The sequence below is a fragment of the Python bivittatus genome, unplaced genomic scaffold (assembly GCF_059951505.1).
Source record: "Python bivittatus isolate LINGU-HERP-01145 unplaced genomic scaffold, Pbiv_v1 ctg000570_np1212, whole genome shotgun sequence".
NCBI classification, from domain to species: Eukaryota; Metazoa; Chordata; class Lepidosauria; order Squamata; family Pythonidae; genus Python; species Python bivittatus.
The window spans coordinates 17,483,416-17,498,901 of record NW_028277097.1 but is presented as its reverse complement, the minus strand read 5'-3'; the positions used below and the strand labels follow the sequence as shown (position 1 = coordinate 17,498,901).

Here is a 15,486-nt window from a genome sequence, read left to right as displayed (position 1 = left end):
TCAGGCGTTTTTGCACAGCAACTCCTTTCTCAGGACCACATCTTTGGTGAAGTCTCTGCCACTGTAAAAAGGGACCCTGTAAGACAGTGTTTCTCAACCTTGGCCACTTGAAGATGGGCGGACTTCAACTCCCAGAATTCCCCAGCCAGCCATGCTGGCTGGGGAATTCTGGGAGTTGAAGTCCTCCCATCTTCAAGTGGCCAAGGTTGAGAAACACTGCCCTAAATAGTTTGTTAGCTTTTGAAGTTTTTAACCTGCCACAAACGGGGTCTGTGGGGGTGGGGGGGGGGAGACAGAAATGTTCAGTGATACGGACAAACACTGGGGGTCAGGTTGGAATAATGGTAGCAACCAGCTTCGGCATTCCCATTGTTCTGCCCGAGCCGCTTCCCACGCTTTCGAATGCCCGCATCTCGAAACGCTCCGGAGTCACTTCTCTTTCCACGCCCGCTTTTGTGTCCGCTCCCCGCCGCCGGCTCTTCGCTTTGAATTCCGTCCTCGCGCTGGGTCTTCCCGCCGACTCGCGCCCGGCCCACGCCCGGCCACCCGCGCGCCCCCCAGCCGAGGGCTCCCGCGGCCGCGTCCCCAAGGTGCGTCCTTCCCCACGAGCGCTGCCCGCCGCCGCCGCCGCCGCCCGGAGGCCTCGGTCGCGCTCGCGGCGGCCGGCGTCCTGGGCACGCCGGCTCGCCCGGAGGCGCACCGCGGCGCGCACCTGCGCTTGCCCCCGGGGCGGCGGGGACAGGCGGAGCCTCCTGCGCCGCTCCGCTCCGTTCCACCGCCTCCGCTGGCCACACCCCGGAGGCTCGTCCGCTGGCCGGCGGGGCGGGGCGGGGGCGCTCGGCTGCTCTTTCTCCCGGCTCCTGCGTCCTGGCGCGCCGGCGGTGGCAGCTGCCGTGGCGCTGCTGAGCCTGCCCGGGTCCCGGGTCCCTCCTCCCCTCCCCTCCCCTCCCCTCCCCTCCTCTCCTCTCCCCTCCCGCGGTCTCTTTTCCCAGCAGCGCCGGGGGCTCCCCGGGCGGGTGGTCGGCCGGCGGCCCCTCCCCAGCGCCCTCCTGATTGGGTCTCCCCCGGCCCGGGCGGGCGATAGCAGGGCGGGGAGGCGCGCGGCGACGCAGCAGCCCTCGCTCGGCGCCAGGCCCCGGCTGTCATTGGCTGCCGTCCCCTTTGTGAGCCGAGCAGCTGCGGGCTCAGCTCCACATTTGAATGTATCGAGGGGAGCGGCGAGGAACCATTTCCATGGGCCATCTGTCTTCCCGGAGCCCGCCGCCGCTGCCGCCGCTGCCGCCGCCGCCCGCCCAGCCGCCTCTCCAGGAGCAGCCGAGCGCAGCCCTGCCCGACCGCCTGCCACCGCCGCGGGGGACGGCCGCCTCCAGCAGGGGCTAGCCAGCGCCGCGAGAAGAGCCCGGGAGGCGCCCGCCCGGGGACCGCAGTCGCCGCCGCCGCCGCCGCCGGGCAGGATGGTTCTGGTTCACGTCGGCTATCTTGTTCTTCCAGTGTTCTCTGTGCGAAACAGAGGTATCTCTTTATCGTGTCTTTTCTTGGCGAGCAGCAAGCCCAGCGCCCCGGGTCGAGCCCGGGCCATGCTCGGTGCGCACCAGGGGTCGTGTGAACGCCTGCCTTGGGGGTCAGAGAGACGGGGCTGGCGGGGGCGGGGTGGCGTGGCGTGGGGGGGAGAGCGCGCGCGGGAGTGGGGAGCGAACGCGTGTCTTGGGCACGGCGAGCGGTCCCGCGAAAGGGACAATGCGCCCCGCCAGCCTGCACGCCCCCTCCCCCAGTGCGAGCGAGGGAGCCGAGGAGAAGGGGCGAGAGGGGAGAGCGGGAGGCTCGGCGAGGACGGGCTGGCGAGGAGACAAAAGGTGCGAAGGGGCTCGGGGAGGGCGACCCGAGGCTGACGGCGGGGGCGCGGGGTGAGCCTGGTCAAGCATCCTAACGACACCGGGCGTTCAGGGACCGAGGCGGGGCAGAGGAGGGCGATCTAAAACTCCCTGAGCGGAGGGCTCTTTCGGAAGGATCCGGGCTCGGGCGCGCTGGTTGCGTGTCGGGGCTCCCTCTCCCTTCTCGGTGGAGAAGAATGGGTAGCCCCTCCCCTTATTGCCCCCCCTCCGGTTAACTCCATTTTATATCTTCTGGCGAACCCCTCCCCCTGCTCTCCCCAGCCCCTCCGCCTAACCATAATAGATCCCTGCCTGCCAGGAAGACGAACTGCCCCTTTCTCTACCACCCAGATTGTAACCAGCCTTTTTTGGGGGGGAGGCAGAGGTTTTTGGGGGCGGGGAGGGTCTAGTAGGCACGCATACCTGCTGCACCCTTGAACGGGTTACTCCGTGGAGGAGGAGGTCATGATAATTGATTTGGATCCCCTCTGAATCCGGTGGAAGCTTTCTAACGGGTTGAAGCGCCTCCCCCCCTTTCCTCTGCCTCCTTGTGAACTCTGCTTAACCCCTCCCCGCCCGGGGATCTATTTTTATATTGGTTTCTCCAGTGGATTTGATTCCTTTTGGGGGGAAGGCTCTGCCCCCCTCTTTTTGTTCCGGTTGTGGTTTGCTATCGAGGTGCATCCACACACACCCCCCCCCCGTTATTGCCGCCTCCCCCTCCGCCACCAGCACGCCTTTCCTTCTTTTGGGATTTCAACATTTTGCTAGCTTCCGTCTGGCCAACCAAACTATTTCGCTGCGCCTTTTAATCCGAGATGCACCACAATTGCCTAGAGATATCCAAATCCAACCTCTGGTTTAGAGGGACAACGACCACAGTATTTTTTTCCAAGCGACTTTTAATATGGGATGTGTATATGTGCATATTTTTCCCGCATATATTTCTCAGTTCCACCCATTTCCCATAGGCAACACAAAGGGCTTGAGTCTTAATTCTCCCCATGTTGCTCTTTTTTCATCCTCTTTTTTTTCTTTCCGTCAGAATCCAAAATGCATTTGGCTATCACCATCCTTTCCTTTTTCCCCCTCGAGATTCAGACCGGCTAAAGTGGACCAACCCCCCCCCCCCGAAACCCTTCTGTTTAACTTTAAGAAGCCAGTAATAAATGTTGCTTCATTTCCACCGAGGTGGGGACAATTGATAAACCCTAAAAGGAGAAAGCTTTAAATCCAGGAGCAGAATCCTGCCCGTTCTCCGCACCTGGGTGAAACCCTTTGAGAAACCTGTTTCGTTTTAAGGCCACCATCTGATCTCTGCTAAACCCTGCTGAAAAGGTGGAGGATGGTCCTGTAGATCCCCGAGCCAGCCGGACTCAACAGACCCCAACATTGTGTCCTGCAATTCTCCCCCCACCCCCTCCCCTCTCCCCACCGTACATGTATAACATAACTGCTTAATTTTGCACATTTTGGCACTACGCTTTCTTGAACGGCAGCCTCCTTTAGTGGGATGATGGGCGTTTTTTTGCATTGATCCAACTTGTTCTTCCTTTATTGTTTTTATTTCTTTATTTAGTTTCTTCATCGTGTAGATCAGTGAATGGTCCACCTGCCGCCCTGTGCCTTGTTCTCTGGCTCTGCATTTTAGCTCTAATGTTGACACCCCACCCCTCTCTTTAACCATTTCCTGTACCATCTGAGGAACGCACTGGCATTTTAAGTTGAAGTATCCTCTTTCTCTGTCCTGCAGACCTGAAGGGGAGGGCAGGGGGAGGGGGCGAACGTGAACTGATAAGAATTTTAAATGGGGGAGTGCTTTCCTCCCTCCGGTTCCTTATCCTTGTGTGATTTGGAGTGGGGGAAAAGGCGAAAGATTAAACACAAAGCCGCTTCACTGTTGGTTCTGTCAAAAAATGATGGTCTCTGTGAGATATGTTGATGAAGATGTGACCTTCATCCAAATCACGCTTTTTAAAACAAACAGGCAGGATTAATTTCAGAATGAATTATTGTAAGGGGGGGGAGGTAAAAATTGGTTGTGTTCTGCTTTTTTTTTTTAATTGCTTTTGTTTCGGAAGAGACAACCGATCTCGCTCTTTGGGTTTTGTTAAGTGCAGAACACACCCACTGAGAAGGCAAGATACTGGGCACAGGGCATTGGATTATCCAAGTCTTTTTGAGAGAGGATACTGACGCTTAAAACCGAAGCCCTTAAACCACCAAGCTTCTTGTGAAAAGAAAAGAAAAAAATATGGTAGACAGACTGATTGTTCAATCTTGTTTCTCTTTAGCTGTCATTGTTGTAGATTAGGAAAAAAACAGGCCATTTCCAATATAGCTCTAGTTTTATAACGCCATTTTTTTGTATCTTCATCCTGTTTAGAGAAATACATTTGCACTGTAAATTCCTGTTAAGTGGATTCATTTTGCTTTCATTGTGGTGCTCGGTTTGATCAACACTACACAAATCTCCGCTTCAGCCTCTATTATTGTTTTGGATCTGGGTTTCCTCTTCAAATTGAGATTAGCTTTTCAATTAAACAAATCCTTGCTCTTAAAAAGAATTAGATTTACAGCCTGGCCATTAAGAGCAGGCATATCTTGTCACTTGGGCCACAAGAGCAAAGAATAGGTAAATTTATTTCCCTGCTGATAACCGGAAAGCTTTCCAGTATGCACACAAAAGGGTACTGCATTTTCGCACACCGCATATTACATGTGGATACACACACAGAAACATACGCCCTCTGGGCCAAATGAACATCTTTTTCAGCAATTGGACTTCCAATATTTTCTTAGAAAGCTGCCCCCCCCGACACATCCTGCCAATCTGTTCTCCAGCCCCTAAATTTGGCACAAACTGTTTGGCTGCCCTCACCTGGCACACAAATCCGAGGGTGTCATTTGGGCTCCACGGAGGCTGCTTTCAGGGTGGGGCAGGGAAGGGAAAACCCCGTGGCATAAAACAGGGTAGAGAAACCGGATAATCATTGAGCAAAATGGTGTTCCATTCAACAGGGATAACATTTCTTTCTGCTGTGCTGAATTTTTTACTTCCTGTTCTTATTTTGTGGGTAAATTTTTTTCTGTATCCAGATATCCTTTGGTTGTGTATCTCTTCCTTTTTTCTTGTACTAAAACTGAAGCATGGTCTGTATTTTTTTACATTACCTAGTTTCTGATTGTAAATCTCTTTGTAGAGACATACCTGCTGAAATGTAATGTGCAGTAGCTATACATCTACTCATTTTATGCTGCTTCTGTTTTGTTGCCTCTTCACGGCATGGTGGGCCCGTTGCCTTTTGTATTGTGTGCATGACAACATTGTTACGACACAGTTCCACTAATACTAATATACAATCTCTCAATAAAGAACTAGTTTTCCTATATTAACCCTAGTGTGCTTTTTCTATTGCTGTTTTCCCCCATTTATTGTTGTATTCCTGCTGTTTTAGATTATTTTCCCCCCTGCTTTCCCATCCCCCTACCTCCTCTCCCATTTGAGTGAATGAAAAAACATTTTTTTTTGAGAGGTGCTACTGATGTGGAGTGTCGGGTGGCCATTAAACGTTCTCTATCCCATGCCTGTGATCTATCAGCTTTCTCAATACACATCCTATATTATGATCAGGGCTATTCTCTCCCTGCACAGAGGGGACAGGCATCTACCTTACAGCCTGAACCGGGGATATTTATTTCTGTTCCTGCATATAAAACGGAATGTAAACACACACTTTGATGTCTGTTTGGAGAAAGCAGGAGTTTGCATCCTTGTTGAAAGGTTTCCATACTGTATTGATGATAACATCAAGATGGGGTTAACAATGGGAGTGGATATCAACGCGAATAGGAGTGAAATACCTAATTGACATGTAGGCATGCACCCTTGAAGACCCTGATTTTTCTCCCTCTTCCCTGAAACTTTCTTTATAGTTCAAACAGGCGTGTTGGCACAGTCCTATGAAACAGACCTTCCCCTCAGACTGTTGGACTTGGGAGTGGTGTGTGTGTACGCGCGCGTGTGTGTGTGCATACAAAATGTGCATACAGTCGCACATACATGGATGCCAGGGAATAAATATGCAGCTTTTGACTCATTCTCCAAAGTCCATTGCAGAACTGATCCATAGACTCCTTTGGAAATGAACTCCTTTGTTTCTCGGTGAGGTCCTGACTCTGAAAACAGGTCTGTCCTAGGGGATGGGACCCCAGGTAGGCAGTCGGGGCAAAAGAGGCACTCCTTCTTGCTTCTCCCATTTTTGAAAGGGCTCGTTTTGCTTCCCTAGACAAAATGGAGAAGGCTGTGGGAGATTCCTTCCCACCCCTTGCCATCTTTCTCTGTCTCTCTTGCTTCACGTCCATACAAGTGGGATGAAGGGCAACGTCCACTCAAATGTTCTGGTTGGACTGACAGCCCTCCATCCTGAGAATTCCAGTGAATTGGGGGGGGGGGCAGACACAAAAATGGTTAAATTTAGGTGAGAACTAAAAGCTAGCTGTATAAATGAAGGAACTTTGGGGGCCCTGGCCAATGTCTCCTATGTCAGGGGCAACCTCCCTCTTTGGGCATCTTTTCCATGGATCTGAGTGAATCACTTGTTCATTGCAACCCTTCTTGTGTGACAATACACAAGACACTTGGCTTCTCTTTCTCCTTTCCTGAATGTAGTGTCTGCTTCCCAGTCCTCTCGTCCTCTGTGCTGTCCTACTCACAAGCCCCCAAGGGCTTGGCTCTTTGCTATGGCCCACACCAACAGTATCATCACACATGCTAGCTTGCATGTAGTGGGAGAGGGGGAACATGCATGCACCTGTCTGGGGATAGAGGGAGCTGGGCATTGTTTGATGATGTGATTTTTTTCCCTTTAATTTCCTCTTCCTCTCCCCACTCCCACCTCCCCTGTTTGTTTGCTCCATCCATTCTCTCTCACTGGAATAATTTTCCTTGGGGGAGTGATAAACTCTAAAGCAAGCCACTCGCCCCAGACCTATTTGATCCTGATTCTGGGCAAAGAAAATATATAACCCTGTAACAGCTGTTTCCCCTGCCCACCCACCCCTTTGCAAAGGTTCTTGTTCAGAGGACAGGGTTTCACTTCATCATCACACAGCCATGTCCAGATCTGGTCCCAGAGATTAATGTCCACCCAGGTAAAAACTCTCCGTTTGCTATGCTTCAGAAATAGCTTTCAGTGCTCTGCTAAGTCCAAAACGCTGCTGGGTTAATGGGGTGCTGTGCTTAATCATTTGTCATCTGAGTCCCGTGGTTGACCTGTCTGGCTAGCAACACCTTCTGAGGGGAGTCCAGGTGCATCTGTATCACATCTTGCCATTAAACAACCTGAGGTCTCCATAATTCATCACTCATTGAGAATGCCTTCAAATGCCGAGCACCCGCTGGTCTTGGGAAATGATTAACGGGTTGTCCTCCTTTTGTTCCACTGACCCAGAGCATGTGAATACTTTCTCAGGGGCAAAAGTCTGTTTCTATGGGGGATGTGAAGGATCATGCAATGCTTATCCGTGTAGGGTTTCTCTCAGCTACTGGCTTTGCAGTGATGACTCCCATAACATGCTTTAGGTTCTCTTCCCTGTACGCACGCTTGATTTCCACCTGGATGTGAATCCTGGTTGATAAGCAGGTAAAAGCAATGCTGAGAGTATTGTCCATCACCACATTTGCTATGAAAACACAAAGCCAGGGGCCAGTTGGAAAATTAGGCATTTCAACATTGGAATAATGGAATAGTGGAAGTAAAAAATTAGGCATTCCAACATTCTCCGATGTGGAGAAAGCTCAGTCATAACCGTCCAGTGATCTCATGCCACCTTTCTCCAACTACAGACCCAACCACATTTAAATCAAGGGGGATTATGGGAAAGATTTGTCCCACTATGGGGACAGGCTTTTAGCTCTCTGCCTCTCCTGCCCCACTCTTCCTTGTTCTGGTTGGTAATTTCAGACCAATTCTGTGCCCTTTCTCAGGTTTCCTAATCTTCACCGGTAAAGCCCTTTCAAGAAGCTTCACTGAGAAGGCAGAAGAATGTATGCTAAAATAAATAAAGGGACATGTCGCCAACTGAGTACAGTCACTTCCTGACATTGATTCGGTTGCTTTTGTAAACCAAACCAAACCAAACCAAATGTATTTTCTTGTCCTAAAAATCATACTGGCTTAGCCATCACATGACTTTAGGGAGAAGAAAATCTGACAAATACAGACAACGATGCTTAGGAATAGCTCATCCCAAGGAGATGCAGTTGAAATGAGGCAGAGTTCCAAAAAGCCCAGAATTCTGGGCCATCTGTAGTGCAAGTCAACCAGGGTTTCCGGTGACGTGAAAAAGTGGCACAATGAAAGAGATGAACTAGGATCTGCTCAGTATCTTTTATAGCCCATTGAGGCTTGGGGTGTTGGAATGTTCTTAAACGATGAAAATGGGTTCTATGATATTCAGTGGAATTATTTGGTCAGCTGGTGTGGTATGAATAGAGATAAGATTCCTGTGGTTTGCCAGCTAAGGAAAGCTGTTTGGGTGGAGAGGTTTTGTGGTGGTTCCCCGCAACCCCGGTGAAGGGACAATGTCATCACACCAATGCATTATATGATGCTGGTTTTAGGCCATAGTCTCCGTAAGTAAGGTTGTTAAGCAACATTACAAATATAAAATTGACCAACAGTAGAAATATAAAATTGAAAACGTAAGTGCAATGGGTGGGAAGGGAGACATGCATGCATATATTTATAAGTGTGGGTGTCAGTTCTAAAGCCCTTAAGAGTGAAAAACGTTGGGTTTGATGGGGCAAGAAACTGGTAGGTTGGGAATCAGTGCTTTGTTTATCTCCGTAATTAGTGGAAAGAAGAATGCAAATAGATGCATATTGGCTTAATTTTCACTATTTACCATCACTGTGAACTTCTTTCCTAGTGTGAAATGTAGGTTAGCTTGATGTAGGGCTTTTGAATGCTGTTTTTATTTCTTGCTTGGTATGAAATATGTGGTGCTGGAAAGGTTTATTATATAAATAGATGTAATTTTCTGATGGATGCTTTTTTTCTGCTGCCAATAGAGCTTTCACCCCTGTCCTGAGGCACAAAATTGTCAGTGCATAACCCCATTGTGCCCTAAACTGTGGGTGGGAATTATATGATCATAGATCGTTCATGGAGGATCGCTTCCCATTGCTGAACTGTAAATCATACATATAAATCTTATCAAGAGAGTCGGTTTAGTGCAGTGATTAGAGGTACTGGACTAGAAACCAGGAGACCATGAATTCTAGTCCTGCCTTGGGCACGAAGCCAGCTGGGTGACCTTGGGCCAGTCCCCCTCTCTCCACTGTAGGAAGAAGGAAATGGCAAACGACTTCTGAAAATGTTACCAAGAAAACTGCAGGGACTTGTCCACATAGTTGCCAAGGATCAAGGCTGACTTGAAGGCACCAATTATATATGAGAACCAGTTAGGTCTAATGGTGACAGTGCTGGACTACAGACCAGGAGACCGTGAGTTCTAGCCCCACCTTAGACACAAAGCCATCTGGGTGACCTTGGGCCAGTCACTTTCTCTCAGCCCTAGGAAGGAGGCAATGGCAAACCACTTCTGAAAAATGGTGCCAAGAAAGCCCTTCCTTTGGCTGAGGGCAACTGATTGTGTTAGGTGCAGTAAATGTATGCACGCATGTTATTATTCCCCAACCTGGTGGCCTTTGGATGGGTGAGACTGTTAACCCTCAAAATTCCCAAGCCAGCATGGTTTATTTGGAGGACTTTAAGTTCTGGAAGTCTGATATATGTTCTGCAAGGGCAAAACAACTGGAAAACTGATGGAGTAAAAAAAAATCTCTTCTTCTGTCTCCTCTTCCCATTCACACATGTCCAATGTAGCTCTCAAGGTGACTTTAGGAACAATAAAAGTTTGCCTTTCAATTATACATGATGCCATTCCATCGAATCTTGCTGGAGATGAAGCTGCCAGCTTTTGCATCGCAGCTAATGGTTAAGTAGCTTGCTTTGTTTAGGCCAGTATTATGGGGGAAAGGCCATAATAAGCCAAAGTAAGATTGTCGCTTACACATCATAAAAAAAAAAAGGAAACAGGCTTCCTCCCACCACCACACAAGTGGTCTTAGATTTGCATTAAAAATGGAATTGGGTGATTTGCAGGTCTAGATTTAAACCTGGAGTTAATGATTATAAGGGGAGGAAAAGTTGAATACATTTCTCTGTTGCAGGGAAGAAAAGAGTAGTCAGGTGAGCAGTGCTACCTGCTGATGGGAAATTTGCTCTCTCTTTTCCTGTTTTCTTTTTTTAAAGATTTTTTAAAATCCCATCTTTATTATTTTTATAAATAACTCAAGGCAGAAAACATACCTAATACTCCTTCCTCTTCCTATTTTTCCCACAACAACAACCCTGTGAGGTGAGTTGGGCTGAGAGAGGGAGACTGGCCCAAAGTCACCCAGCAGGCTTTCATGCCTAAGGCAGGACTCGAACTCACCGTCTCCTGGTTGCTAGCCTGGGGCCTTCGCCACTAGACCAAACTGGCTCTCTTTTTTAAATCTTTCAATAGAAGATGCCTTGAAGCAGAGCACTTTGACAGTGCTTCAGATAAAGACCATCCTCTCTAAAGGAAGGCACATGGCCAACCTAGTTAAACCATGATTTCAAGGAATTATCTGGGTTCACAGTAGAAGTGACAGCTGTTAGGAAGGGTCTTCCTATTCCAAGAGAAGGGTTCTTAACAATTACCCACTTGCTGTAGAAAGACTTGACTTTTGATTAAGCTAAAAGCAAGAAGATGCAAGAATATTCCCCCATGTTATGGATGCTCTGTGCCAGTGGTGGGCTACCCATGAACCACAAGACACCCCCCCCCAATGAAATTGGGCAGCAAAATATGGAAATTCAACAGCACCTGTTTTTTTTAAGAAATAAGAAACAATATGGGGGCAGTGACCCCTCCTTTAAAAAGAGAGAAAGAGCAGAGGCATCATTGTCTTTTTTCTTAAGCAGGCCCTCATGGGTGCCAAACATTTGTTTGCGTCTGGTGGAGGATGCAGTTTTAAATATAAAATTTTTAATTTCTCAAGGATCTTAAGACCTTCTGGGATGGAAAGGTCATTGATAAAAAAAAAAAAATGCACTCAGTCCAGAAACTGGGGAGTTAGACACTAACTTTTGCATGGACTCGGTGGGGTCAACCTTACTGAAAGGGTCTTAGAAAGTTGTGGTTACTAAAGGTGTGCCAAAAATTTCAAAGTTGAAACTTCTTAACCTCAAAATGACTCAGTTCAGCCTTGGAACAGGTATTCTGTCTTCTTGGAAGTAGTCAAACCTTGAAGCAGGTCATTCTGACCACCATTCCCAAGTGGAATAGATCAATTCAGGGTCAGATAAGTTTTAGCCTCCAAATATGTTACACCCCTCTAGTGGTTACAACTTTGGTAAGTTAGGAGAAGGCAGCCAAGTGGAGAGACATAAGAGATTCTGGTCACCCATGGAAATTGGAGGAAAGTGTTGCAAAACTGGTTCTACAACAGTGAAAATACAGCCACATCTAGAAACAATTACACTGCTAGGCAGGAATGTATATATGTCAGAGCAGAAACTGTAATCAACATTAGCAAAATTTGTTAAAGAACTCTGGTGGGAAATGATACATTGAAATTTTTTTTTTTTTTAATCCATTCAATTGTGTCTGATTCTCGGAGACTGCCTGGACAAGTCCCTGCATTTTTCTTGGCAAAGTTTTTCAGAAGTGGTTTGCCATTGCTTCCTTCCTAGGGCTGAGAGAAAGTGACTGGCCCAAGGTCACCCAGCTGGCTTTGTGCCTAGGTGGGACTAGAACTCCCGGTTTGTAGCCTGATGCCTTAACCACTACACCAAACTGGCTCGAAAGAAAGGCGATCATGAAAGAAAGGTGACATATGTTAAGTAGCATTAAGAAGGTTCATGTCAGAAAAGCAACCTTAATGTAGGGACCTGTTTATCTGTTCTGTCATTTGCCCAGATGCTAATTCTAATGGACAACTTCAAGACCCCTTCTCTCCCTTCTTCTGGTTCTTCATCTGTAAGATGGACTTCAACTGGAAGTCCTTTCAACTGAATAGAGTATAGAAGGCATACTCTATTTGATTGGAAGGACTTCTAGTTTTTTCTCCAGTTTGTGGACTACTCAGGAGCATCAGGTTGCCCCTGTGACTTCATTTATATTACATGCTAAGCCATCTTGGCTTTGTCAGGTTTTTGCTTAGCAAACTCAATCAATGCAATTTATAAACCAATTTTAATGGCTTAGTATATGGTTTGAACCCCAACCAATTTGTGGCTTGGTCAACAAAGAGAACTTGACTTGATGTGTGAATATTCTCCATGAATGCTGGACTAGCTTGGCCTTCAGATGGATCCCACAAAACTCCTTGTGCTTTCCACTGAGAAGAGGATGGAAAAGAAGTTACTCTGAAACTGTGTGAATGAATAGCTCAGCTTTCCATAATCTGGTGCTGTCTAGATGTTTTGAGATTACTAGTCCCAGAATTCCCAGCCTGAATGGTGCTGGGTGGGAATTCTGGACAGTGCACTCCCAGTTCATCTGGAGGACAACAAGTTGAATAAGGTTGGAGTAGACTGATAGATTAATGAAGTTTGTGGCTCACTGAACTATTTATTTTGTGCTAGATGCTACCATATTAAATTAAACTAACATCCATTTATGCAAAAAAAAAATCCTTTATACAGTTACATCCATATTTGTATGAATGATGGGAACCAACATGGTCCAACATGTGCTCTTTCTGTTTCCTTTCCACATGAAGGGGCAAGAACATGGTTCACAATGAAAGATGTAGTACTGTCACCCAACATAGGTGGATTAAACCCTTAGGCCAAATTATTTACAGAAGTGTGAGACCACAGTGTGAAGAATGAATCATTATCAGATCTGTACATAGTGAAGTAGTGAAGGTGGACATAGTGGAGTGCAGGTGAAAGTAGGGCAAGGACCTGTTTCCCAGATATTGCCTTTGGGAAGTTCCTGTTGTGATACCTGAATGGAAGCAAATTCAATTAGGAGATAAGGAAGGAAAAGCAGACACCTGAAGAAGAGCCCAGTCCTCTTCTTGAACCAAACTATTTATAAGAGTGAAAATAGACCCAGTTTAATTTTGTCCTCTCCTGAATCCTTTATACATGATTATCATTGTCCTACGGTTATTGTCTAAGGATGGTAACAAGGACAGAGACCATGCCTGACAAGGAAAAGCTGAATGAATTGTGATATATGAAGAGGAGCAAATTGCATTTCTGTTGCTCCAGAACCAGTGTGGTGTAATGGTGAAGGTGCTGGGCTAAGGATGAGAGGACTCAGGTTCAAATCTGCCCTAAAGCTTGGAAATGTACTATGTGATATTGAGCCAGTCACTGTCCCTCAGCTCAATCTATCTCACGTGGTTGGAGTTGGGATAAGATGAAGTGAGGTCTCCATTTTATGTCTCCTGGAGAAAAGGCAGGATATACTTAAGAAATAACACAACACAGCACAGCATAACAACAACCTTGCAGAAATGGTTTGGGTCTAATTATTATGAAGGACAGCTCGATATGGGGACAGAGTACCTTGGAAGGTGGTAGAATCTCTCTGTTTGAAGTTCTAAACCAGAGGCTTAGAACTTCACGTTTCACATGTAGTTGACATGTAATGATTAAGGGTTGGATTGGTACAAGGGAGAGCTGGATTCAAGTCCACTCAGCCATGGAAGCTCCCTTGGTGACTTCAGGCCAGTCACCTTCTCTCAGCCCAATTTACCTCACAGGATTGTTATGGGAGAAAATGAGGGGGGAGTGCTAAGTACACTATCTTGAGCTCCTGAAAGATTAGATGTAAACCCAATAAATAAACACATGAATGCAAACGGAAATATAGGTGATCTTCGAAATCCCTTCTGTGACTTTAATTTGTAAAGGCTCTGTGAATATAATTTTTACAAGCTACCTAGAACTCTAAACTGGAGTGGGCAACTTGGAAACATTTTAAAATAAATCAATACCTAATAATCACATGCATCTTGGGGGAGCCCATGGCAATGAATATGATTCTTCCCTCCCCCCTCAATTTGATCTCTACCACAACCCTACAAAGTAGATTAACGACTGGCTGAAGGTCATCTACTACACTTTATGATTGAATAAAATATCATAGTTTAAAAATCCTTCAATGCAGACCTCCCATGGCACGAAATAATCTACAGGATGACTTAATTGTTAATGGAGAGAAGAGGGTCCAGTTCAGAGGTAGAGAGCATGCTTTGAATGTAGAAGATGCCAATTTCAATTCTGGCCCCTTCAGAGAGCTGAAAAAGGTGTCTGCATAAAATCTTGGGGAGATGGGGCATCTGACTTCCTACAATGCACAAGACCAGGCGGAAATAATGTCGGGTAGTAGGGGGTACAGATTGTTGTGAGAGCCCAGCCTTGTGAACCAGACAATTTATGTGAACAAAGACACTGCAATAAGCCACAATGGCCCTATTCTCATGTCCTGCTTAACTAGGTCATGGCAGGAAGGGGAGAGGTAGCATGTTATATGAGCTCCAGAAGCCAGTTCACTGACCCAACCAATTAACTCTGAGGCAGTTAGTTTAACCTCCAAGCAGACAGGAATTCTTTGGAACTAAACTAAGTCCCTCTGTGTAATGCACTCACTCAACTTATCAGAAGGTTATCAGCTTCTTCCAACATCTGTGTTCAAGCCAAAGTCCTAGAGAGGTCCTGCAAAAATAGAACCTCTCTAGGCACTGCATTTTTATGATCATTTAAGTTCTCTCTCTCTCTCTCACACACACACACACATACACACACACACAGATCCGTGGCCACCCCAAGGAAGGGTGAAAAATGTGCAGAAAAGGAGGAGTAGGGCAGCTGGGCAAACTTGGTGAATGTAGCTATTTGCTTGGGCATCGCAGGTTCTGTGAATGCGGTTGTCGTAGCTTGCTCATTCAGATTTAGGGTTTAGGGTGTCCTGGGAGCCCGGCACATCAGTCAGCCCTGAGAATGTGCTGGGGATTCGATGTGGTATAGCATCTTCTAAGTTCTGAGCTTTCTCATGCCTCCTTTGGGCCAGAGATGAAAACGGGTGCTGTCCCTTTAAGACCAAAGTGAGCAATGCACAGGACAGACCTGCATGCCCCCTGCCCATTTTTTTGCAGTTCCCAAAGCCCCCTCCCCGCAGTTGTGCCAGCAAAATTTGCTGACCAAACAATCAAATAATAGTGATTCAATTCTCCTTCACTTGGAGAGAGCTTAAACAAAGGCATACAAACTCAGCCCACAAGGGAAGGGCTGAAAATTCAAATCTCTCTCCCTCTACAGCCAGCATCCCCCTCCCTGCCTCAGCACTTTCCACCCTCGGTGTCCAAAAATTTAAGAAATGAAAGGAAAGATTTCCAAGTCTAACTTGAATGTGCTCAGCTGGGAAAAGCTGCACCTTCTAGCTTTCTCCCTTCAGCAATGCTATTAAACATGCATTCTCTTAGATGAAGTCATCCCACACACTACACAATATAGCCCCTTTGCACCCTCCCTTTCCCTCACCCCGATGTCCAATGCCA

At 47.2% G+C, this 15,486-nt stretch overlaps 1 protein-coding gene across 3 annotated transcripts in view; it reads left to right on the top strand.

Annotated features, from left to right (window-relative positions):
- The first annotated feature begins 963 nt into the window (after positions 1 to 963).
- Positions 964 to 15,486, top strand: part of ARK2C (arkadia (RNF111) C-terminal like ring finger ubiquitin ligase 2C) — a 109,215-nt gene continuing 94,692 nt past the window's right edge. For 2 of the 3 annotated variants that reach the window (XR_015798235.1, XM_088152642.1), the window contains exon 1: positions 965 to 1,512. Coding sequence is in view for 2 of the 3 variants with exons in the window: in XM_088152642.1 (XP_088008768.1) it covers positions 1,455 to 1,512 (58 nt within the window). In the remaining variant the exon portion in view is untranslated. Of the gene's footprint in view, positions 1,513 to 15,486 lie in introns of all 3 variants that reach the window. The other variant, XM_088152643.1, reaches the window with a different exon arrangement.